Source organism: Crinia signifera, chromosome 5 (assembly GCF_055691185.1).
Source record: "Crinia signifera chromosome 5, ASM5569118v1, whole genome shotgun sequence".
Classification (NCBI taxonomy): domain Eukaryota; kingdom Metazoa; phylum Chordata; class Amphibia; order Anura; family Myobatrachidae; genus Crinia; species Crinia signifera.
This window is the reverse complement of record NC_139221.1, coordinates 190853689-190880315: the sequence shown is the minus strand read 5'-3', so window position 1 is coordinate 190880315 and position 26627 is coordinate 190853689. Positions and strand designations below refer to the sequence as shown.

Below are 26627 nucleotides of genomic sequence, written 5' to 3'. Positions count from 1 at the left end.
GGAAGCAAAACAAAAATGTAATAATGTAACTGATGTGGAAATAGAGTACTTACACTTAAGAAACTAAAGTAAAATATTTCTCTTTATGAACAGTATTTGACAAAGGTTTATAGATTATCAGTGTTCTATTTTCTAAAGACGATGCAGAATAATAATAAAAAAACAATTACAGTTAAAACTGTTTAAAACTAAAATCTTTACTTTGAAAGCTGATTACATTCAAGAGCATATTAAATGAACACATTTAATGGGAATATACAACTATTAATGTAATTGTTTCCTAGCACGGCGCCCATCGCATCGCATACCATAAGCCTTACTATGGTATGCGATGCAATGCAATGCGATGTTACGCGATGGCACCCGATGTATACCATCCCATTGTATGCCATTGTATGCCATATACAATGGTATATGATTTTAAATTGTATAAGCACCCTAATGGGTGTTTTCAATGTTAAATGGATGCTTACAATGTTAAAAGCACCCCCACGCCACCCCCAGTATCAACGCCAACCCGAAGCGTGATGAGCGCAGCGAGCCCGCGAGGGGTGGTGAAACGCATCCTCCGACCTTTTCATACCCCCACTATACACGTCAGTGTGGAGTTGATTTTAGATAGTGTGGGGAGCGCAGCGAGCCACCGAGCCCGAAGCGTGGAGAGCGGCCACGGAATACATGTAAAGTAATACGCGTACCCTTGCTGCACTCGCCGCGCTTCGGGCTCAGTGGCTCGCTGCACTTGCCACACTATCTAAAATCAACTCCACGCCGACGTGGATAGTGGGGGTATGAAAAGGTCGGAGGACGCGTACCGCCACCCCTCGCGGGCTCGCTGCGCTCATCATGCTTCGGGTTGCCGTTCATAGTGGGGGTGGCGTGGGGGTGCATTTAACATTGTAAGCACCCATTAGGGTGCTCATACAATTAAAAATCGTATAGGGGGGCCAAAATCGCATCGCATCGCATGCGGCTATATGGCATGTGATGCAATACAATGCATAAGATGCCATACGATTGAAAATCCTGGGCGCTGTGCTAGGAAACAAGTACCACTATTAATGCTTTACTACTGCACTTGGCATGTAGTAGAAAGTAATCAATAAGCTTAAAAAATGCAGCTCTATGATCTGCAAAACATTAATAATTTATTTTATTTATGAACAGTTTCTTATATAGCTCCAATAACTATTACTCATAAAGTGCAATGGAATTTGATGCGTAAAATAAGAAATTTTTAATAAATAAATATCAATACTCTGCCATAACTGTAAAATACCTAAGTAAATGTAGGTGTATTACTCACAGGTGATCCAGGCAGTCCAGGTTCTCCATCTTTGCCATCCTTCCCTGGAAGACCATCAATTCCTGAGCCTGAACCTGGCTTTCCTGGCAGTCCTGGTTGCCCTGGTGGCCCAGCAGGCCCTGGCAATCCTGGTAAGCACTTTTAAGATGAAAATTAGATATTAGGAAAGTGTTTTACATTGATTTTTGCTGTAATTGTTATGTTAGTTGGTATGTATATTATTTTATGTAATGCTTATGTAGAAATATAAAATATTTTATTCTTTAAATTGAATGCAGTATAACTCAATTTACATAATGTGTAAGTGCACTGTATAATAAGAAGGCATATTTATGACTTAATACATTGCCTTAATGAACCATGAATGCTTGCAATCTTTCCTTCCTTAGCCATAGAATGTGTCTGGTGTGGTATGTATATAGCAAAATAAAATATTGCTTGAGATTCAGATCTGCCTAGCCATGGGGTGCAAGGGAAAATGTGTGATGTTGATGGTCCTGATGTGTTGAAGAAAAGGAGATTATGCCAGCACCCCATAATGTCCTCTATATTCATTCAGACAGGGTCTTGACAAACCCATTGGACAAATCTGCTTGGCTGGCTAACTGACTTATGCCACATCATGATATGATATTCTATCTACAAATCATTGACTTTAATGAAACAAGCAAAACCAGTTGTACCATTTCAAATGTAGTTCTGGTTAATTACAATAGACAACTGATATTTTAAGTGGGGTTATCTGATTATTGGTGTTGGTGAGGTGCTCTCTGCACCTGTCTCCTGAGCAGCATCAGCCCGACAGCTGTGCCCCTCTGCGCTCCCCATCCTGCTGGTGGGCATTCCCCCTGTACCTGCGCACTGCGTACTGTGTGTCCATCAGTGTGTCCAGTGTAAGGAGACAGAACATCTTCCGGTACTCTTTACCTAGCACGGCACCCACGATTTTGATCGTGGGCATCGCAGGTAAAAAAATCGCAGGCATCGCGGCCATTGAATGCACTAAAAATCGGGTGCGACGCGACCGACGCGATGCCCGCAATTTCCCATAGGGATCAATGTTAAATTTCTCAATTGACCCGATTTTACTGTTCATAAGCGTCCTACGACCATTTCATACCCCCACTATCCACGTCGGCGTGGAGTTGAGAATAGAATAGTGTGGCGAGCGAAGCGAGCCACGGAGCCCGAAGCGTGGCGAGCGGACGCGGATACCTTCACAGGTAAACGCGTCCCTTCGCGGGCTTCACAGGAATCCGCGTGCGCTCGCCACGCTTCGGGCTCGGTGGCTCGCTGCGCTCGCCACACTATTCTATTCTCAACTCCACGCCGACGTGGATAGTGGGGGTATGAAAAGGTCGTAGGACGCGTACCGCCGCCGCCGCTCGCCACGCTTCGGGTTCACGTTGATCGTGGGGTGGCGTTAACAATTGTGGGGGCCATTTCCCACTTTAGGGTGCCTATTTGGCCTCTGTGGGCCATTTAACATTGTTTCCTATGGAAAAATCGGGTCAATTGAGGCATTGAACAGAAAAATCGGGTCAGTTGAGAAATTTAACATTGTTCCCTATGGGAAATCGCGGGCATCGCGTCGGTCGCGTCGCACCCGATTTTTAAGTGCATTCAATGCCCGCGATGGCCGCCGTGCTAGGTAAAGAGTACCCATCTTCCTGACAGTCACGCACCTTGGGGCAGATGTATTAAGCCTGGAGAAGAGAAAAACTAGAGATAAAGTGGAAGGAGATAATGCACGAGCCAATAAACTCCCAACTGACATTTTCAAACACAGTTCATTGGTTGGTGCTTTATCTCATTTCACTATATCTACAGTTTATCTCTTTTCCAGACTTAGTACATATTCCCCCCTGTGAGGTAGTGTCCTGTGCTGTCCTGTGTGATGGAGCCCATGTTGTGCAGATAAAAGGACGCCACCATTAACCCTGGCAGCTAACCCCACTGGGTCCTGAGCTGTCAATCACCACTGGAGGGAGTGTTCACTGCACATAGCGCCGCAGTGCCATCATTATAGACCTGCTTCAAGTCTGCACGGCTGTGCAGACTTCTACTGCAGAGAGACCTCCCTGCTGTAAACCCAGCTACAGGATACAATAAGTTCAGCATAGACTGTGTACCCCTGCCTGTTACTACATGCTATCTACTACTGCTATACCTGTATATGCAAGTTAACCCTTGACAACTGTTAACTCTATGCTCACTACAATAAACAACATTCCTGGTTAAGCCTACAAAAGTGTGTTGTCTAACAACACCACAAGAACCTCTACTGTATATACTTTGCCAACGATTCCTCTGGAACATCTTTATTGCATTCATTCTATAGTACAGCGGTCCTCAAACTAATTTGCTCGGGGACCCCGTCAGGACAATAAAAATTATTACGGAACCCCAGCAAGTCACCACAGAATGGTCACACACAGTGGCGTAACTATAGCACCGCAGCCCCAGCGGTCGCGCGGGGGGGGGTTGGGCGCTGTGCATATGGGGCGCCAGGGGGGCTGCGGTGCTATAGTAATCACCCCGCCCCCCATCACCCATTAACGGCGGGGGGGCGCCCCAAACAAAGCTACACCACATGTGTGGTCAGCAGAAAGCACATACATGACAGTATGGTGGAGTCTGAAGTAACAGACAAGTCAACTGATTTTTCTAACTACTAGGATGAGTGATTAGAGAAGTCATCAGCCTGATGGTCAACAATATGGAGTCACGACCCCATGCAAAGATGGTCGCAACCCACTTTGGGGTCAGGACCCATAGTTTGAGAACCATTGCTATAGTAGATTTAAAAGTACTTTCAGTAACTGAAGCCTAACCCTAACTTAAGCCTAACCCTAACCTTAAAGCTGGGTACACACTAGATGATATTTTGTTGGATCTGACTAACATATGGGGCATATCATCTAGTGTGTATCCTTTATGTTTCTGATGATGTGCACTCCCCGCATCATCAGCGTCCTTCTCCATTGACTCTACACAAAGACAGACATCCCTACTGAGGACCTTGCAGCATTTGTTGTATACCCTCAATCTGTTGCCATTGGCATTGACAAGTGTGTATTCACTTACCAATGCAGGCTCCCCCTCCGGAACCCATTGCAGGTGATGTCGCTAGTTGTACCCTTCTTAACTCTAAAATCAAACTAACACTAACCTAGCCTAAACAAAAACACAAATAAATTACTGCACTTGACAATAACATTATCCACTTGTTCGCAAATAGAGACCACACAACTGACTTCATCTTATAAATAGAAATGATTTATTACAAAACAGCAAAAAACATTAATAACATACAGAAAGAGGAGCGACTGCTCCTGCTGTGAAACAATTAGATATTGTAATAAAGATTTAATCTGAAAATAACTAATTGTTTCCTAACAGGAGCAGTCACTCCATTTTAATTATGCTATTAGTGTTTTTATGTTGTTTTGAAATATATAATTTGTATTTATAGGAAAAAGCCAATCGTGTGGTCTGTGTTAAAGAACATGTGGATATAGTTACTGATATTATTGTACAACTCAGTTACTTATATATTGTATATACAGTATGTTTTTGTATAGTGCATCATTTATACAATAGCATTTTTTGGTTCCAAATGACTTGCTGCAGATATAAATGATTAAATTAGTAATTAAGTATAATATATGATATATGTGATATATTATACAGTGCCACACAGCTAGGTTGTTGTAGAACCAGTTCTGGACGAAGTGTTGGGCTCTTAGCAGGAGCTATATGTAGCAGGTCAAATATAGCTTTTAGGCATATGCTGACAGATCTATATCTATACCAGGCACTTGACAAAGAACAAATGCACAGGGTGACATTCTATGTGATGAGATAAAATCGCTTTTTTTTTTATCGCACCACTTCGCACTTTTGCAAATCGCAAGATTGGCCCGTTTTTCGCATATTTAATGAGATGCAAAAAACGGGCCAAATAGTGCGAATAGGTGCGAGGTGGTGCGATGACTTTAGTCCTGAAAATGTGCGATTTTCATGTCTGAAAATCGCACGTTTGCAGGAAAGCGCAAATAAAAAAAAAAAAACGAGCGCGGGGTCCCCCGCCAGAGCGTAACCAGCCCCGGTCTCATTGAGCCGGTGCTGGTGACATAAAATCAGGGTCCCCGACAAATAGGGGTCCCCTTGATTTAATGAAACCAGCACCAGGCTCAAGGTCCGGCGCTGGTTCCCAAAATACAGGGGACAAAATGACTAGGGGTCCCCCGTATTTTAAGAACCAGCACCGGACCCAACCAGCCAGGTGTAAAATAAAGAAGATAAACTATTGTCTTATGCTGAAGAACTATGAGAAAGTCGGCTCCTGATTGGCCGCTAGGCGGCCAATAGAATCATCCGGAGGAAAGGCGCGGAAGATGAAAATCTCTTCGCCTCTCCAGTCCGAGAGAGGGTACCACAGCAGCCGGGAGCAGCGCGTCTGCCGGAGAGGATGCCGATGTCGTCGCCGGGGACCAGGTGAGTAGGATTTCCTTCCTCAGGTACCCCTGTGGACTTCTTCGGATCCTGGACCCCGGACCAGCCCCGGAACCAGGACCAAGGCCCCGGAACTGGACTCTTCTGCCCTGGAGCCCGGGATCCAGGGACCGACCTACGGGCTCAAGGTAGGTAAGTATCAGTGTGTGTGGGCTGTGTATGTATTAAACTTTTATTTTTCAGGGTGTCAGTGTGTTTTATTTAACTATTTCTTGTACTATGGAGCTACAAGTGCCAGCGGGCCCTTTAATGCCCCGCATGCTGGGACTTGTGGTTCTCCAAGTCCCAGCATGCGGGGTAGGCTTGCTGGGACTCATAGTTATTCAGCATAAGACAATAGTTTATCTTCTTTTTTTTACACTTTACATCAGCCCGATGCCCACCGCCCAGGGGCATCGGGGACAGCCCCGGACTTTCAGCATGGGCTGGTAAGTCCTGGAGGGGGGGACCTCTTCATTGGGGGGGTCCCCACTTCCCCAGGACCCCTGCCCATGCTGACCAGCCACGGGGATAATGCTTTGGCTGCGGGACCTTATATAATAAGTGTCCCCCGGCTGTGGCATTACCCTGCTGGCTGGTTGGGTCCGGTGCTGGTTCTTAAAATACGGGGGACCCCTAGTCATTTTGTCCCCCGTATTTTGTGAACCAGCGCCGGACCTTGAGCCTGGTGCTGGTTTCATTAAATCAAGGGGACCCCTATTTGTCGGGGACCCTGATTTTATGTCACCAGCACCGGCTCAATGAGCCCGGGGCTGGTTATGCTCTGGCGGGGGACCCCGCGCTCGTTTTTTTTTTATTTTAACTGGGTTTTTTTTACACCAGAACCCTGCACAGAACATTGCGATCTGTGCAGGGTTCTGGCTAATTCGCCCAACAGAACCTGGTCTGAATTTTGGGCGAATTATAGACACACTTTATACAAATCGCATACCATTAAATATGCGATTTGTATACTTTTCCATGTGAAAACATCTGGATGTGATGTGCTGCGAAAAGCAGCCATCGCATTTCCAGTGTGTCCAACTTGTTGGCAAAAATCGCACTTTTTTCACATTTTCGGAGCTCATTAAATATGCGAAAATGGAAAAAAATGCGATTTCGGACGTTTTTGCGAAAAAATTCGCAAAAGTCTATTTATCTCACCACATAGAATGTCACCCCCAGGGTCTAACACACTAGTGGTCTTTGTATACAAAAACAGAGAAAAAAGATGACTCTCTTTTTTGGGGCACTCTTTCTTTTTCTTTTAGATATTTATTATCTGAGTATTTCTCGCGATCTCAAGGTACTATATGGGTAAATATTGGGACAGACTTTGCATTAGGACATTTATCACGTCAAAAAGATAGAAATGTGTCAGTTTGGGATGCTTAATGTATCATAATGTTTCTGGATTATTACAACCCATCGAGACATCAATTGCTCCCCACTGAGTTTTATATACATGTGAATCAATTATATGACTCAATAATGTGAACAGTGAAAATCAGAATACAAATAAGTATATTTTTTGTTTTTTTCTTATGCAATTAAAAATGGCGAAATATTTTACATCACTTTTATAGTGGCTGCTTGGGTATTAAAGCTTATCATCAATTTTCTATACATTTATGCAAATAATTCCTGATGTCAGATCTAAATTATTTTGGAGGGAGGAAGAAAGGCTCGCTGTCCAATACCCCAAGTGGTCCTTTGATTCAGCCGTGTGTCATTTATAGACAGTGAACGGAACTGACGTATAACCACTGTGTGGGGTCAGGGCTAGGCAAGTGAAGGAAGATATAGGGATCTGCTGTCACTGTCAGTGTTCAGTGGCGCCCCTGTTGGTTTCCCAGCGCAAGGGTTCACCCTCTGAGACCGACAGTGATGAGAGTCCCCTAGCGGTGGAGAAACAGAGACAGCAATAATTTTATCCAATTGATCTCACATTTATAGACTTCAATATTCCATATTATGCTGCACCCTTTCCCATTTCTCACATGTATTCCTATAACAATCCTGTCAAGGAAGTATAACTATAATGAGTTGTCTTAATACCTTCATTTAAACGTTACAGCAGATACAGCCAAATCCTTTCCACATTACCAATGCGCTTAATTAAGCAAAGTATAGGGATATTGCATGCATCAATTTCTTATCATATGTGCAACTTAGCCTTTAGATGGTCAAACCAGCTTCCTCTCTCCAGACACAGGATTAAAGATCCGCCTGGCTATGTTCTCCCCATATGCAGCAGGTCACCATATAGCGTGGAACGCGCGTTTCGCCCTAAACGAATGGGCTTGTTCACCCACGCTATATGGTGACCTGCTGCATATGGGGAGAACATAGCCAGGCGGATCTTTAATCCTGTGTCTGGAGAGAGGAAGCTGGTTTGACCATCTAAAGGCTAAGTTGCACATATGATAAGAAATTGATGCATGCAATATCCCTATTCTTTGCTTAATTAAGCGCATTGGTAATGTGGAAAGGATTTGGCTGTATCTGCTGTAACGTTTAAATGAAGGTATTAAGACAACTCATTATAGTTATACTTCCTTGACAGCAGTGGTGCAAGTAGGAAAAATGACTTAGTGGTACTGTGCTGCGCGCCGTAGGCGCGCGGCGAAAAATGGGCGTAGTCATGGGCGTGGTCAGGGGTGTGGTCATGACACTAGGGGGAGTGGCTAGAATATTGCACGCCGAAGGCACATGGCCAAAATTTACACAGTAATGCCTGTTATGCGTCACACACCCATACATATGACCCAAGCCATAATGCCCGTTACACATTATGCCCCACACCATAATGCTCATTGCACCGCACAACTGATGCTCATTACTAATATACCCCCACAGTGCCAGATATGCCCCCACAGTGCCACACATATGCCCACACAGTGCCAGATGTCATATGCCCCACAGTGCAACACATATGCCCCCAGTGCCATATATCATATGCCCCCACAGTGCCACACATATGCCCCGTGCCAGATATCATATGTCCCACAGTGCAACAGATATGCCCCCACAGTGCTAGGTATGCCCCCACAATGCCAGATATGCCCACCACAGTGCCAGATATGCCCCCAGTGTCAGATATGCCCACACATATGCCCCCAGTGCCAGCCATATGCCCCCACAGTGCCAGACAGAACCATATATGCCCCCACAGTGCCAGATATGACCCCAGTGTCAGATATGCCCACACATATGCCCCCAGTGCCAGCCATATGCCCCCACAGTGCCAGACAGAACCATATATGCCCCCACAGTGCCAGATATGCCCCCAGTGTCAGATATGCCCACACATATGCCCCCAGTGCCAGCCATATGCCCCCACAGTGCCAGACAGAACCATATATGCCCCCACAGTGGTATGTGGGGTATGCCCCCACAATGCCAGATATGCCCACCACAGTGCCAGATATGCCCCCAGTGTCAGATATGCCCACACATATGCCCCCAGTGCCAGCCATATGCCCCCACAGTGCCAGACAGAACCATATATGCCCCCACAGTGCCAGATATGCCCCCACGGTGCTAGGTATGCCCTCACAATGCCAGATATGCCCACCACAGTGCCAGATATGCCCCCAGTGTCAGATATGCCCACACATATGCCCCCAGTGCCAGCCATATGCCCCCACAGTGCCAGACAGAACCATATATGCCCCCACAGTGCCAGATATGACCCCAGTGTCAGATATGCCCACACATATGCCCCCAGTGCCAGCCATATGCCCCCACAGTGCCAGACAGAACCATATATGCCCCCACAGTGCCAGATATGACCCCAGTGTCAGATATGCCCACACATATGCCCCCAGTGCCAGCCATATGCCCCCACAGTGCCAGACAGAACCATATATGCCCCCACAGTGCCAGATATGCCCCCACGGTGCTAGGTATGCCCCCACAGTGCCAGATATGCCCCCACAGTGCCACACATATGCCCACAGTGCCAGAAATGCCCCCCACAGTGCCAAATATGCCCCCACAGTGCCAGATATGCCCCCAGTGTCAGATATGCCCACACAGTGCCACACATATGCCCCCAGTGCCAGCCATATGCCCTCACAGTGCCAGCCAGATCCATATATGCCCCCACAGTGCCAGATATGCCCCCAGTGCCAGATATGCCCCCACAGTGTTAGGTATGCCCCCCACAGTGCCAGATATGCCCACCACAGTGCCACACATATGCCCCCAGTGCCAGATATGCCCCCACAGTTTCCCCCACAGTGCCAGCTGCAGAACAGCACAACTCACCGTTGGTTGCTGCAGCCTGTTCTCACTCTCTCCCGCTCCAGCCGCTGCTTCCCCCCGCCGCCATCTCCGCGCCGCCAACTCCGCGCCGCTGCTGCTGCTGAGGGAGAGGAAGGAGAGATGCGAGGTGCGCTCCCCGCCCCTCCCCTCCATAGGAAATCTGCTGTGGCGGGGGGCAGTGGACCTGTACAGGCCACGCCCCCCGCCACTTACATATGCGCGCATGCGCACAATGTTGATAGGGGGTAATTTCTTATGGCGGTACGGGGTACCGGCACCCTACGTTTTAGTGGTACGCCGTACCACCCCGTACCGCCTTTCTTGCAGCACTGCTTGACAGGATTGTTATAGGAATACATGTGAGAAATGGGAAAGGGTGCAGCATAATATGGAATATTGAAGTCTATAAATGTGAGATCAATTGGATAAAATTATTGCTGTCTCTGTTTCTCCACCGCTAGGGGACTCTCATCACTGTCGGTCTCAGAGGGTGAACCCTTGCGCTGGGAAACCAACAGGGGCGCCACTGAACACTGACAGTGACAGCAGATCCCTATATCTTCCTTCACTTGCCTAGCCCTGACCCCACACAGTGGTTATACGTCAGTTCCGTTCACTGTCTATAAATGACACACGGCTGAATCAAAGGACCACTTGGGGTATTGGACAGCGAGCCTTTCTTCCTCCCTCCAAAATAATTTAGATCTGACATCAGGAATTATTTGCATAAATGTATAGAAAATTGATGATAAGCTTTAATACCCAAGCAGCCACTATAAAAGTGATGTAAAATATTTCGCCATTTTTAATTGCATAAGAAAAAAACAAAAAATATACTTATTTGTATTCTGATTTTCACTGTTCACATTATTGAGTCATATAATTGATTCACATGTATATAAAACTCAGTGGGGAGCAATTGATGTCTCGATGGGTTGTAATAATCCAGAAACATTATGATACATTAAGCATCCCAAACTGACACATTTCTATCTTTTTGACGTGATAAATGTCCTAATGCAAAGTCTGTCCCAATATTTACCCATATAGTACCTTGAGATCGCGAGAAATACTCAGATAATAAATATCTAAAAGAAAAAGAAAGAGTGCCCCAAAAAAGAGAGTCATCTTTTTTCTCTGTTTTTGTATACAACTATTATTATGACTCATGGGAGCACCGCCAACTAGGAAAATAGTGACACCAGTGTCACCTGGAATTTTACTATACGTTGGTAAATACATGGACATCTAACATGGACCCTTAAGTCTGTGCGAGAAAAACTCCCAAACTCCCCCTTCCCCTTTTTTCCTAACACTAGTGGTCTTTGCCAGGGAACCCACAAAGAGATTTAGTCCTAGCTACTCCCTTTGTCTGGGGCAGAGAATGACTGGATGACGAGGTAGCACTAATCCGGACTAACCAGAATGGATACACTTAAATACATGAGGACTGAACTGGACTGGAAACACTTGAATACACAAGCACTGAAATTGATTAGCCTGACTTTATTACAATATCTAATTGTTTCACAGCAGGAGCAGTTGCTCCTCTTTCCGTATGTTAATAATGTTTTTTGCTGTTTTGTAATAAATCATTTCTATTTATTCATATATATTGATACTAGAATACACAGAGATTCAAAAGGACTGGCCAGACTGGATACATTTGAATACATGAATGCTGAACCAGACTTGGGCTGCAACTTAACTTAACTGGAATGACACTTGCTCCTGAGGAAGCCGGACACATAATATCCGGGGGAAATGCATTGAGCTTATTTCCAAGACCCTTTACATCTTTCCATCCATTCAGTGTGACCTGTCCACTCTCCCACCGACGTCCTGTTTGCCTGACTCATCTGGACTGCATATTCTTTGGGATACCTGCACTATTCCTAAATGGTTCCAGTATAAAGGAGAAAAACGCCAAATAGGGAGGCCTGAGTCCTTGAAACTATAGGACAACCTTGGACATTGTCGTCACCCACCTCTGGACATTTACAATATACCATAAAATCTCAAACGGATGGTAATATTCATACCTCTTAATCATTTCAAATAAGCCATACAATATGGAGATCTCAATGATATGCCTAATATTCCTGTGATATTTCACAATTGATTGCTCAATTCTTTATATCTTATTATTTATTTTTTATTTTCTTTTATTATACATGTGATAGATGTACATCAATTTGTTTCTTTTTTTTTACTATTAAATTACCTTTTTATTTGAGAACCATCTTGTCTATATCATTGGAACAGCCAGTGCTGGCACACCCCCTGTTTTATACACTTGAATACATGAATGCTGAACCAGACTTGGGCTGCAACTTAACTCAACTGGAATGACCGCACTTGGACTGCAACTTACTTGACAGGAATGACTGGACTTGGGCTGGGCATTAACAGGACTGGACTGACCAAATTTGGCCAGGGCCTTAATCAGACTGGACAGACCAGACTTGGACTGCGACATAACCGGACTGAAATTACCAGACTTGCAAATTACTTAACCAGACTGGAATGACTTGACTTGAACTACGACTTAACTATACTAGAATGACCAGACATGGACTGTAACTTTACAAGACTGGAATGACTGGACCTGGACTGTGACGACTGAAATGACTTGACTTGGCCTTGGCCTTAAGCGGACTGGACTGACCGGTCTGGACTGACCGGACTAGGCATAGGCGTTCACCGAACTGGACTGACCAGACTTGGACTGCAAATTAACCAGACTGGAATGGCAATACTTCCATGTGACTTAACCAGACTGGAATGACTGGACTTGTACTGCAACTTACCCAGACTGGAATCAATGGACTTGGACTGTGACTTATCCGGACTGGAATAACCAAACTTGCATGTGTCTTAACTGGATTGGAATGATTGAACTTGGCCATGACTTAATTGGACTGGAATGACTCGATATGGACTGTTACTTAACCGTACTGGAATGGCTGGACATGTATTGTGACTTAACATGACTGGAAAGTCTGGACTATCAGATCTAGAACTGGACTGTTTGTGGAGATTCTTCCAAAGACAAGTTCCAGGAAACAGCGATAGCTGAGAGTAGCGAAGTAGCGACTCTTGAATCCCAGAAGTTCTCCTATATACCCTATAGTGGAATGCAATTGGATCCTGAGATCACATAAGCAACAATCAGATTTGTCGATAGCTAATCATATGATCTTTAGGCAAGATGGCTGTGCCCATGACTTATATGTCCATGTTGACATTTTGACATTCAGACCATATTAACATTCTGTTTTTGATATTCTAAATGTTGATATAATGACTACAGGACAGATATACTAAGCCTTGGAGAGTGAAAAAGTGAGGAAAGATAAAGTACCAACCAACTAGCTCCAAAGCCGGATATAATAGCGCCCGAGTTTAACGGCCATGCGGATAACCGGATGAACTCAAATGTTTTTCATTCTGGGGCATTTATATGCTGTGTGTGCACTTGTGCACAAATGTTTACTCCAGCTAACTATTCACTCTTAATATCTTGTAGAAGAATGGCTTTCCATTGCTAGGTAAAACAACTGTTGAAGATTAAAAACTTGAGTTTTGGATGGCATATTAACAGCTACAAAATAGATGATTTTACAAATGATTGTTTGGGTGAGATTTAATAGGATGAGAGAATCAGAAAGTGAGCGATTTGGTAAGCAATCTCCAGTTTTTTTTAAAGCGGCAATCATTTACACTGCTAAACCAGTTTGATTTTGAAGTGGAAAAGGATTGCCGATTTAAAAAAAACTGCGATTTCTTACCAAATCTCTCACTTTCTGAACCTCTCATCCTATTAAATATCACCCTTTATCTTTTAAAATTAATAATTACTAATTATTTTAAAGGTATCTACAACCAAAGCAAAAACCAAAGCCCAACCAATACGCTTTGCCAAAATGAAAACATCCTTATTTTGGTTCACTCTTTCTGACAAAATCCTTCTTAGATGGACAAAACCATGTGCACTGCAGGAGGGCAGATGTAACATGTGCAGAGAGAATTAGATTTGGGTGAGTAATTTTGTTTCTGTGCAGGGAAAATACTGGCTGCTTTATTTTTACACTTCAATATAGATCTCACTTTGAAGTAAAACCCCACCCAAATCTAACTCTCTCTGCACATTTTGCATATGTTCCCCTGCAGTGCACATGGTTTTGTCCATCTAAGAAGGATTTTTGTCAGAAAGAGTGAACCAAAATAAGGCCCTGGGTCCGTGCAAACACATTTCTAGTTTATACTACTACTTTTTAGGTAATTTTTTTTTTTTTTTTACATTTTGGCCAGATCCTCTGATATCCCCACTCGCTGAGCCTTCAGAGTCATCTTCTCCCTTAAGAAATGGAAGCAAGATTTCATGAGAAAAAAAGTGCCTGTTTTTCTGAAACATCATTAACTCATAAAATGATTCTGATATTGCAGTATTTTCCTGATTTAAAAGCTCAGAAAAAATAAATGAGGGTGAAAGGTTTTTGGACATGGCATTAGTACAAATGCAGAAATAATGCATTTAGAAAGTCCCTTTGCAGTGAGTGCTGTCTCATGGGTGACCAGAAAATACAAAACCAGTGGGGGAAACCCAGAGCCATCAGAGACCCTGCTGCAAAAAAATACTTTCATGTAAATAAAGTGTTTGAAAACAATAAAGTGTTTAAAAACAATTATGTTGTCACATTTTCTGCAGAGACACTTTCTTACAACACAGTCACTGAAGAGGGACATTTTAAACTCCATGTATTATATATATCTTACAATTTACTGTAATACATTTTATTTGTTTTTGTAAAATCAAACCACAGTGGTCAAAGGTAAGTGCTATTGTAAAAACCAAAGACTCGTATACTCACAATAGTTTTTTGTGGGATGGCGGGGCCTGGCGGGCCAGGCTGCCCTGGAAGACCAGGAGGTCCTTGCAGTCCAATACCGGGATCACCCTATAACAGGAAAATGCATTGAAATACATAATAACAGTAAATTAATCAATGTACTGAAGTGAATTACAATATACATATTATTTATGTTTTTCATCACATCACATGAAGATGCTCACTTTTGTCCCAATTCAATTATTTCATCTGGTATTTTTTATAAAATTGCTAAATAATAATTGAGTAGTCATAAATTTGGTCATATATATTTGATGTTGATGAACAAATTAATGAATAATAAATTTAGGTGAAAAATGTTATCCCCCCCAAAAAATCAGCCTGAAAATTAAGTACTTCAATCATGTTATTATTTAATCATGCACAGCAAATCGTTTTTCACCCTGTTCAAAATCATAATCTTTATAAATAAAACATCAATTATCTAATGTAAATTCATAGATTTTGAAACTTATTTTAATGTGTTTTACTTGTAACTTGGTGTGGTTGAACATAATTGAAATAACACTTATCAGCACTCATTTTATTGCTAACCCTATTAAAGCTCTGTTGGGGTACCTTTCTAGTGCTGAATCCGAATATGACATCAGTTTTGCTACATTGGCTCTAATATTTGAGATACATGGACAAGTAAAACACAATGGACAATGTAAACCGATTAACTGCAAACTCAAATTACAGTGGATGATTACTTATATAGGGCAGTATTCAATGACAAAGTTCTCCGTGCATGGAGAGCGTTTTATTTCGCTCTCCAAGCACTCTCCGTGTTCCAGAGGGCTCGCTGCCACTCCTGCTCCCTCTATTCAATGTGGTTAAGACTCGCCGCCACTCGCGGCGAGTCTTAACCCCTGCAGCGGACGAGCGTCCACGGCAGGGAGCTTTCAGGGAGCCGGGGGATGGAGCAGCCAGAGAGATTATAGTCTCCCTGGCTGCTCCAGAGGAATGTGGAGATGAGGGGGGCTCTCCGAGACCCAGGCAGCACAGGCTGCCCCCCCCTATAGCCAGCGGGGGACCCAGTATTCACTGCACCCGATCGTGCATATTAACGATCGGGTGCAGTGAATATATGAATATGTAATGAGCGGCTCGAGCGCTCCGGCCCCTTGCTGGCTGCACTGTGTAAAAAAAAAAAAAAAAAAAAATTTAAATTAAATATATACATGCCCCTTCACAGAAAAAAAAAACAGATTTTTTTAGTTTAAAAGTTCACATTCCAGCTCCCCATCAAAAGATGGAGAATTGCTACACGGAGAGACACTGAGAAAATCACTTAGAAAGACGGAGAGAATTTCACATTGAATAGGGTTGCTCGCTTTTGGAGAGCAAAATGCTCCGTCCAAGGCGAACAAAGCACAAATTCTCCACAAAACACGGAGAACTTTTCTCATTGAATACTGCCCATAGAGTGGGAATATTCTAGAATGACTGTAGAGTGAACATTTAGAATATTTGTGTATCTAACATTTTAGAACATTCCAGTAGATTTCCATATGCACATGTTATGGCAAACATAGGAGGGTGTCAATTTTCTCAAGAACTAGAGACAATTTTTTTTTTTGGGGGGGGGGGGGGGGGGGGGTGTTAAGCCCCATACACACAGTCCCCAATCTTTACACCCCAAAACACCAATGTTCTATATGTTACTTAAAGACCCGTACACACTGTTCATGTTCTAAGAGATGTAATTCACTATGCACTATGTTCGCATTGCCTTATACACACTATATAGAGCGATGTGTGCTGAGCGATCTGTGCTAACTTCAGTTTCTTGATGGTCATGCATGCGCTCAAGATCTGAGTGGGTGATGGCGACGTGCAGGATCACGCATCTCCATGGCCTAAGGGGGCATACACACTGAGCTTAGGACCAGCGAGCATGTAGCTGCCAACCAGTCAAACGCGCACTCTCCGCATTCCCCTGTCCCTGTGCACAGCTGTGAACACATACGCAGCCTTGCACACAGGGGGAAAATCATTCACTATCAAATGATTTTCCCTGCTTGCAGCGTGGAGTGAGGCAGAAGTCATTTGGCGATTCGAAAGGTAAGCCTGCGTATTCTGGGGTATTCACAGAAAACGCCAGTGGCAAGCCTGCAGTGTGTCAATCACCCTGTGAGCAGCGAGTGAAGGCTAGCTTTCGCTCACTGCTTTCAGTACATCTACACTGCGTACCATGCACGGTCGTTCGATAATTGCTCGGGTTGCAAATATGCAGGTCAGCAAACGGTTCTGAATGACCCCCTTAATTTCTAAGCAATCAAGACAGACCGCTAAGAAAATGGGCTAAAATCGCCCTATGTGTATGCCCCCTTATGGCACACACCACCAAACCGCCAGGAAGATCTAGCGTGTCTATAAATGGTAGACTATTGGAGAAGGCTTTTTAGATATCCATCTTATACATTGTGCATTCAAACTCCCTCCTTACAAACGGGATACAGATGTCCTAAGAAAAATCCATGATGTACATCTAGAAGAGAGCCACCTGTTAGTAAGCATGGTTGTCGAATTCCTTGATACAAGTATAAATCATGACTTAGGGATACAAGCTGCAGGATATATTTTATTGATGGAAGTATTGGAAGACTTTCATTAAGCATAGACATTTTTGTATTGGGTGCAGTGTGTGTGTGTACACAGTCCTTTGGATCAAGGGGGACACACAGTGCACCCATATATTATGTTTAACTACCTGCTATTCTAGGAACACACATCACATCGGACCCGATATCAGTCACCTGCAATTTGTCTTCTTTACCTGCATTTGTGATCACCACAAATGCAGGAAAAATTCCAAATTGCATATGAATCGCCCAGTGTATGGGGGACGTTAGATTCACTTTGAGTAGACTTAATAGTTTCTGATGCAGAACCATATAACTGTACAATAATTAAAGAAAGAGGGTAAAATTCTGGTATTTCAATGACATTTATAAGGATGATTATCTCAACATTGATGCAATACAATTTTATACACGTTGAACCAATATTTTAATGTACACATAAAGTTATGTTTTAATATTGCATTATTTAATTGATATAAGAGTTTTCCACAAAGAATGATTATCTTCTGAACCTACTGATGGAGCCGTGCTCATTCAGCGGGGGTCTGTTAGTCGGATCACCAACCACCAGCCCCGCCAGCCGACGGAAGGTGATGCGTGCGCATGAGACTCTTGCTTGTCCCGTCTGATGGAGGTCCCCGCTGCTTTCCCGCCGGTCCCCGTCGATGGCCGCCGCCTCCCAGCACCCCTCCTAACCTTGCCCTTCTCCCTGAAGTGGAGACGGAGAGGGTTGGCATCACCCGGAAACTGGGACACACGTGCGTGTGAGACGCTCTCGCATCCCAGTTTGATGGAGTGCCCCTCGGATGGCGATTGCCAGCAGGGGCATTCTGGTGAGCTCCGGCGCTGGCTGAGAGGCGCTCCATCTGTACAGTATGCATTCTAGTAACAAATTCTTACATTTTAGTGAGTAATCATACCTTTTCTCCTTTAGCTCCTGGGGTGCCTTGCATTCCTGGGACACCCTTGTCACCCTAAAACAAAATTAAATAGCATTCAAATGTTATAAGGTATGGCTTTACAACATTTAACCACTAGACATATCAGGGGACATTTACCAAAATGGATTCATAGAAAAAAGGTGTATTCGTAGGCAGAAATAAACCTTTTTTTTACGAATTTGTATTTTCGGGATTTACAATCCCAAAAATACAACAATTCGTATTCCTAAAGATGGAACATTCGTATTTGTTTTTACAAATACGAATGTCCTACACCATCGATAGGATACGACAGAAATCACCATTCAAAAGAATGGTGATTCCTGATTTACTAAGCAGCCGTATGGATAATACGGCTGCTAAGTGGTGTAAAACACCCATGCAAATACGACAGGAAAATACACCTTGCTTTCCCTGTCATATTTGCTTTAAGCCTGCACGGATCAGTCAGATCCGTGCAGGCTTTGGTGTAAAAAAATAGAAAAATAAAATAAAAAATAAAATAAACGGCGTGGGGTCCCCCCCACAGCCATAACCAGCACCAGGCTGACAAAGCCGGGGCCGGTAATTAAAAATCAGGGAACCCGACAAATAGGGGTTCCCCGATTTTTAACAACCAGCCCCAGGCTCCTGCCAGAATTAAAGGGATGAGGTGGTAACCCTAGTCCAGAGACTTCACCAGGCCTGTCTGCCCCTGGTCCTCCCTCCCAGCAAGGAACTCGCCAAGGCCAATCGTTGCTGGGTCTGCACATGCAAATACCTGCTTGTGCATGTGCAGACCCCCAAACATCGGAACATGTCCGAATTTGCCCCGTTCCAAATAAATCTGAATTAGGCCCAATATGTGCAGTGTCATAAATCATACAGAGAATCAGATTTTGCTGAGTTATTTTGTTTCTGTGCAGGTTAATTACTGGCTGCTAAATTTTTACACTGCAATATAGATATCAGTTTGAAGTACAAACCCCACCCAAATCTCTCTCTGCACATGTTACATCTGCCCCCTGCAGTGCACATGGTTTTGTTCATTAGTAAACCAAATGTGCTTTGCAAGTGAACCAGAATCCGACCTTAAATCCATGAAAGCAGCATGTTTTTTAAATGAAAATGGGGCTGCGGCCAATGAAAACAAACTGAATCTGTGTTTCACTGAATCTGTGTGTTTTCGTGCAATATCAGATGTCAGCAAAAAAAAGAACTTTCATTTTTTTCCACTTCTCATGTTTCTTTGCAGGTAACGGGATAATCACCTATATCTGATAGGACCAGTACTGATTTCAGTAATAAGTTTAAGTTATAACACTAAACATTTAATTGGGTAGATTTTCTGAAATGCTTATAATAGAGGATAATATAATCAGAGAGATAATCCCTTGTGGGTTTTATTTACAAAATGTATTCGTACTATACTGTAGTTCTTGTTTATTGTATTCACTACAACATGGATAAAAATTGTTTAATACAGTATTTTATAGTGGCATTAAAAGTTGAATTAGCAGATGTACAGTTGGGCAAAAAAGTATTTGGGCAGCCACCGACTGTGCAAGTTGACCCACTTAAAAAGATGAGAGGTCTTCAACTGTGAGAGACAAAATGTGGAGGAAAAAAAAAGGAAATCACATTGTATGATTTTTAAACAATCTATTTGTTTTGTTATTTGCAGAAAATAAATATTTGGACATTCAAAAAGTTAAACTCAATACTTTTTAATATAACCTTGGTTGGCAATTACAGAGGTCAAATGATTCCTTTAGTTCTTGACCAGGTTTGCACACTGTAGCAGGTATTTTACACTCTTCCATGCAGATCTTCTCTAGATCTGTCATGTTTTGGGGCTGTTGCTGGGCAACAAGGACTTTCAACTCCTTCCACAGAATTTTGATTTGGTTGAGGTTTGGAGACTGGTTAGTCCATTTCAGGACCTTGAGATACTTCTTATGGAGCCTTAGTTGCCCGGGTGGTGTGTTTGGAGTCATTGTCATGCTGGAAGACCTAGCCACATTCCATCTTCAATGCTTTACTGAGGGAAGAACATTTTTGGCCAATATCTGACGATACATGGCCCCATTCATCCTCTCCTTAATATGGATTAATATGGATCAGTCGTCCTGTCCCTTTGCAGTAAAGCAGACCCAAAGCATGAAGTCTCCACCCCATACTTCACAGTGGGCATGTGTTTTTGGGATGCCACTAGGGTGGCCAATCCCGGGATCAGGATCGGCGGGATCCCGGGATTTGGCCCTAAAAATGCCAGGATTGTCCTGCGCATGCGCAAATCTAATGTCGGGCAGCGCTAAGACCAGCTCAGACGCTGCCCGGCTTCTCCCAAACCCCGGCGCGCTGCTCTGCCGAGGTCAGAGGTCACGCTGCGCAGCCTGTCTGCGGCTCCGTGCCCGCCCACCGCCCGGTACCCGTGCCGCCTTCACTGCCGCCCGGCTACATCAAGTCCGCCTCCAGTCCACCGCTGCCTGGCTCCCGCACATCTGCAGGCCTCCAGACCACCCGCGCATGGCCCCCAATGAAAAGCCGGCCTCTGAACATCACTGCCCGGCTCCCGCAGCAATGGCCGGGTGAGTTAGACTGGGTTTTGGGGGGGACTAAAGTTTGTCATTCTATTGACAAATTCAATCTCGGGTATCACGGGAATCCCGGGATTAGGCATTTTGGTACTTGTTTCCTATCTGGGCGCCCACGATTTTAATCGCGGGCATCGGGGGTAAAATCGGGGCCATCGCGGCCGATAAAAAATCGGGTGCGATGTGCCAGACGCGATGCCCGCGATTTTCCCATAGAGAACAATGTTAAATGCCTCAATTTACCCGCGATGACCGCGATTTACCATAGGAAACAATGTTAAATAGATCAATTTCCCCAAATTATCATAGGGAACAATGGGAAATGGGGCAAAAACACCCCTGAACATAAAAATGTCCCCCCAAAAGTAGTTGACGCCACCCCGCCATCAACGTGAACCCGAAGTGTGGCGAGCGCATCGAGCCCGCGAGGGGCGGCGGTACGCGTCTTCCGACCTTTTCATGCCCTACTATCCACTAGGGCGTGGAGTGAGAATAGAATAGTGTGGCGAGCGCAGCGAGCCACCGAGCCCGAAGCGTGGCGAGCGCAGCGAGCCCCGCGAGGGGACGCGGATACCTTCACAGGTAAACGCGTCCCTTCGCAGGCTTCCCAGGTGTCCGCGTCGCCATGGACACCTGGGAGCCCGCGAGGGGACGCGTATAACTGTGAAGGTATCCGCGTCCCCTCGCGGGGCTCGCTGCGCTCGCCGCGCTTCGGGCTCGGTGGCTCGCTGCGCTCGCCACACTATTCTATTCTCACTCCACGCCCTAGTGGATAGTAGGGCATAAAAAGGTCGGAGGACGCGTACCGCCGCCCCTCGCGGGCTCGCTGCGCTCGCCACGCTTCGGGTTCACGTTGATGGCGGGGTGGCGTCAACTACTTTTGGGGGGACATTTTTATGTTCAGGGGTGTTTTTGCCCCATTTCCCATTGTTCCCTATGATAATTTTTGCAAATTGATCCATTTAACATTGTTTCCTATGGTAAATCGCGGTCATCGCGGGTAAATTGAGGCATTTAACATTGTTCTCTATGGGAAAATCGCGGGCATCGCGTCGGTCGCATCGCATGTCATTATAATGACATGCGATGTACCCGCGATGCCCGCGATGGGCGCCCAGATAGGAAACAAGTACCGGCAATTTTCAATCCCGAATCCCGGGATTGAAAAATAGCCCCGGGATTGGCATCCCTAGATGCCACTCATCATTCTTCTCCCTCAAAACATACCGAGGGAAGTTTATACCAAAAACTTATATTTTGTTCTCATCTGACCACATGACATTCTCCCATCATCCAGATGGTCACTGGCAAACTTTAGATGGGCCTGGACATGTGCTGGCTTAAGCAGGGGGACCTTTTGGGCGCTACATGATTTGAATCCATGACAACGTAGTGTGTTACTAATGGCAACCTTTGTGACTTTGATACCAGCTCTCTTGAGGTCATTGACCAGGTCCCCCCATGTAGTTCTGTGCTGATTTCTCACTGTTCTCAAGATCATTGATACCCCACAAGGTGAGATCTTGCATGGAGCCCCAGGTCAATTGTCAGTAAATCTGTATTTCTTAAATTTTTTAAATAATTGCACCATATTGTCGAGTAGCTTATCCCAGCCTTATGCCTTTGGGCACTACATGATTTGAATCCATGACAATGTAGTGTGTTACTAATGGCAACCTTTGTGACTTTGATACCAGATCTCTTGAGGTCATTGACCAGGTCCCCCCATGTAGTTCTGTGCTGATTTCTCACTGTTCTCAAGATCATTGATACCCCACAAGGTGAGATCTTGCATGGAGCAATAATTGCACCATATTGTCGAGTAGCTTATCCCAGCCTTGTGCAGCTCTGCAATTTTGTCCCTGGTGTTCTTAGCTGTCCCTCTCTGGTCTTGGCCATGGCGGAGAGGTTGTAGTCTGACTTTTGAGGGTGTGGACAGGTGTCTTTTATACAGATCAAACAGGTGCCATTAATACAGGTAATGAGTGGAGGATAGAAGAGTTTCTTAAAGAAGAAGTAACAGGTCTGTGAGAGCCAGAAATCTTGCTAGTTGGTAGGCATCCAAATATTTATTTTCCGCAAGAATATACAAATAAATTGTTTAAAAATCATACAATGTGATTTTTTTTTTTTTTTCACATTTTGTCTCTCACAGTTGAAGTGTACCTAAGATGGAAATTACAGACCTCTCTCATCTTTTTAAGTGGGTCAACTTGCACAATCGGGGGCTGTCCAAATACTTTTTTGCTCTACTGTATATCAGATTATAGAAGTTGCCAAGGAGAATGGGGTTCTAAATCAGAACTAGCATTATACTATTTACACATCCCAAAGACACATGTGTACATGAAGGGGGTGTAGCCTCACCAAGTGTTGTTATTGCCACAGCACACAGGATTATGTTGCCCCATTCTGTGGTTTATGGGGTGAGTCAGGGGGTGTCATGAATTATAGTAGCCTGGCCATGCGGCACACTCCCATCTCTCTGTTGCTAGGTGGCCGAGCAGAGTTCTGGGATGCAGAGCTGCTTGGCTGATGTTTTTAGGATGGACTATCCCAAAAGGCCATTGGCACTTTTGGCATTTGCCAGAAGTGCCAGATGGCCAGTCTGGCTGGAAAGGAATGAGAAAGAAGGCAAAAAAAAAAAAAAAAACTTACCGGAACTCCATCTTTCCCTGGGGCTCCCTGGAATATAATAATAATAAAAAAATTAAATGCTTTTACTAACTATATATTCGAATACAACTTCTCCCAAAGTAGAATATTTAAAAAATAAATCTATAGTAAATAAACTATGTGTGCGACCTCACTGGTCGCTCACCCATAGTTGATGTCTGGTTGATAGAGGTTACCAGTGTTTAGGGAGCAAACAAAACTCTGAAATGAAATAAAATAGTTAAACTAGAATTAAAGATGCTGGAAAATAATTATCATATACAGTAGTTAATATTAGAGCCAGATTAACAACAGGGCAATGGGGCAGTTGCAGAGGTACTGTACACATAGTATTGAATAAAAATAAACTGTATTCAATGCCGATGTAAAGTAGGTAATAGTCTCTACCAGCTGCCTTTTTGTTAATCTGCTATGTGGTCCCTCAATCTGGGACTTGGTGGGGAAAAGTATGTGGAGCTTAGGCCACCCTTATTGAACTATGTTTTGCATATTTCCCCACCGACTCTCTGTGGCTGTATATGCAACTACATAGCATACTGTAGTGTACAGTATGTACAAAATGGTGGTGGATTGACATTATCGGCCATGAGGGAGCCCACCCTTATGGAGCTACTGTAAATTCAATTTAAACAAGTAAAGTAGAAGCAAAGCATAAATATACTGTACAGATGGAGCCTTTTTCTCTCTCTCATCGTGCCGTCAACCGCCTGCCACACTGCACCGTCAACCAGAATGGGGCATGCACACGTCGGGTGCTTGTGCACCCCATCTGCGGCAATGGAAGCGCGACCTTGTGAGATGCTCGCGCATCCATGTGAGAGGCTTGTGCGTCCATGTCATGTCCCCTGCTGCCAGATCACCATCCACCAGAAACCTGCGGATGGCGGCAATGCTGAGCCTGGCCACACGGGCCCCCTGAAGTCTTTAGTAATTACAAAATTCTGGTAAATGCAGTTGGTGCTGGAGGCTACGCTCAGGGTGATTTCTTACATTGGAGCAGATGTATTAAGCCTGGAGAAGAGATAAACTGGAGTTAAAGAGAAAGGAGGTAAAGCACCAGCCAATGAGCTATGTTTGCAAATGACAGTTGGGAGTTGATTAGCTGGTGCTTTATCTCCTTTCACTATATCTCCACTTTATCTCTTCTCCAGGCTTAATACATCTGCCCCAGTGTACGCAATATTATTGTATAAAAATGAACTGTGTTTAATGTAAATGCTGCTGTAAGTCTGGCAGTAACCTCATCCCATCTGCATTTCTGAAGACTGCTATGTAATGGCACATTCAGCGCCATGGAAAAAAGGCCTGATTCTGGTTCACTCAAAAATCAAATTCTCTCTCTAATGGACAAAACCATGTGCACTGCAGGTGTGGCAGATGTAACATGTGTAGAGAGAGTTAGATTTGGGTGAGTTATATTGTTCCTGTGCAGGGTAAATACTGTCTGCTTATATTTACACTGCAATATACTGTAGATATCAGTTTGAAGTACAAACCCCACCCAAATCTACAGTAACTCTCTCTCTGCACATGTTACACCTGCCCCACCTGCAGCGCACATGGTTTTGTCCAGCAGAGAGAGAATTTGCTTTTCGAGTGAACCAGAATCAAGCCCAAAGAGGAAAAATGTAGGCCGAGCTCAGCTCCGTAAGGATGGGCTCCTCTGTGGTAGATAGTCTCTGCCAACCAGCAGTTCTGTTAATATTCTACGTAGTCACAAATTCTGACCCAGGGATACAGTATGGGGATGTATGCCGAGCATAGCCCTCCCGCTCAAAATGCCAGCATCACTAACAGCGACTGTTCTGTTAGTATAAATAAATACAAATAAAGCCAAGTCAATTAATTGATGTTTAGTTAAGTATTGCACTCAAAAAAGAATAGTTGCTGTGAGCGACAATTTTTTATGGATATTTTGAGGATAAAAAGGTTTGCTTGGCAATTTTTCCACCTATTTTGACAAATGACCTTAGCACTCAAAGGGTTAAGCTTAATATGAATTGGTCTATCAAAAAATAGCCACCTTCAGATTTTTTAGACAATAACTCCTTAAAGATGGCCGCCGGATCCAATTGAAAGAAATGATCAATAGGGGGGAAAAAAGCACTATATTAATATATAAGTAGATTGATTATACCACCAGTGCTTCTCATATGCTGCTATTTGCTGGCGGGGATGCATGGACCATGGACGCGGGGGTGCCGGTGGGAGTGTAGCTCTGTTTGGTATCATCCACTAAAAGGTGACACCAGGGTGTGGACCGCACCCCCCTAGTGATGCCTCTGTGACATGCAGAAATCGGTCAAACAATGAGATGTGTAGTGTGATCTATGTTTCTGCAGCTCCCACATCTTACAACTGATGTTGGGACAGTATGATTATAATGAGACGCATTCTAATGGGTGTGAGGGAAGCAGTAGTCTACCTGCTTTGCTGGTGGGAAATTAGAATGAAATAGAGCAGTACACACATTTTGTTACCTTACTTATTGAACCATCTTAATATTTTAACACTACATAGCAAATACTTAAAGCAATAAATAACCATAATCTTAAGCTCAGAAAATATCAACAGAACCATAGAAAGTGATCTATTTAAATAACTATAAGGATTTTTACTTAATCACAAACACTGCAGTTGGTATTTATTCATTAACCAATTCCACATTTTTTTCATTTATACCCTGTTCTCACTGCAAACAAATTCCCGAATCTATCATGTCGACCCGGGAATTTGCCTTTTAACACAGGTTTTTCTGCAGTGTGAACGGGTCGCATACCCGGATCTTATACAGGGGTAAAACCCTTCTTTTTACCCGTGTTTGAGATCCGGGCATGCAGACACGGGTTGACCTGTTCTCACAGCATAAAAACACGTGTTAA

At 44.1% G+C, this 26627-nt stretch overlaps 1 protein-coding gene across 7 annotated transcripts in view; it reads right to left on the bottom strand.

Moving 5' to 3' along the window:
- COL15A1 (collagen type XV alpha 1 chain) overlaps positions 1–26627 on the bottom strand; it is a 537229-nt gene that overhangs the window by 252666 nt on the left and 257936 nt on the right. For all 7 annotated transcript variants that reach the window (XM_083188349.1, XM_083188345.1, XM_083188346.1 and 4 more), the window contains 5 exons: positions 23728–23754; positions 18473–18526; positions 14947–15033; positions 14376–14432; positions 1307–1444 (listed from right to left, as the gene is read on the bottom strand). In XM_083188349.1, coding sequence (XP_083044475.1) covers positions 1307–1444; positions 14376–14432; positions 14947–15033; positions 18473–18526; positions 23728–23754 — 363 coding nt within the window. The remainder of the gene's footprint in view (positions 1–1306; positions 1445–14375; positions 14433–14946; positions 15034–18472; positions 18527–23727; positions 23755–26627) is intronic.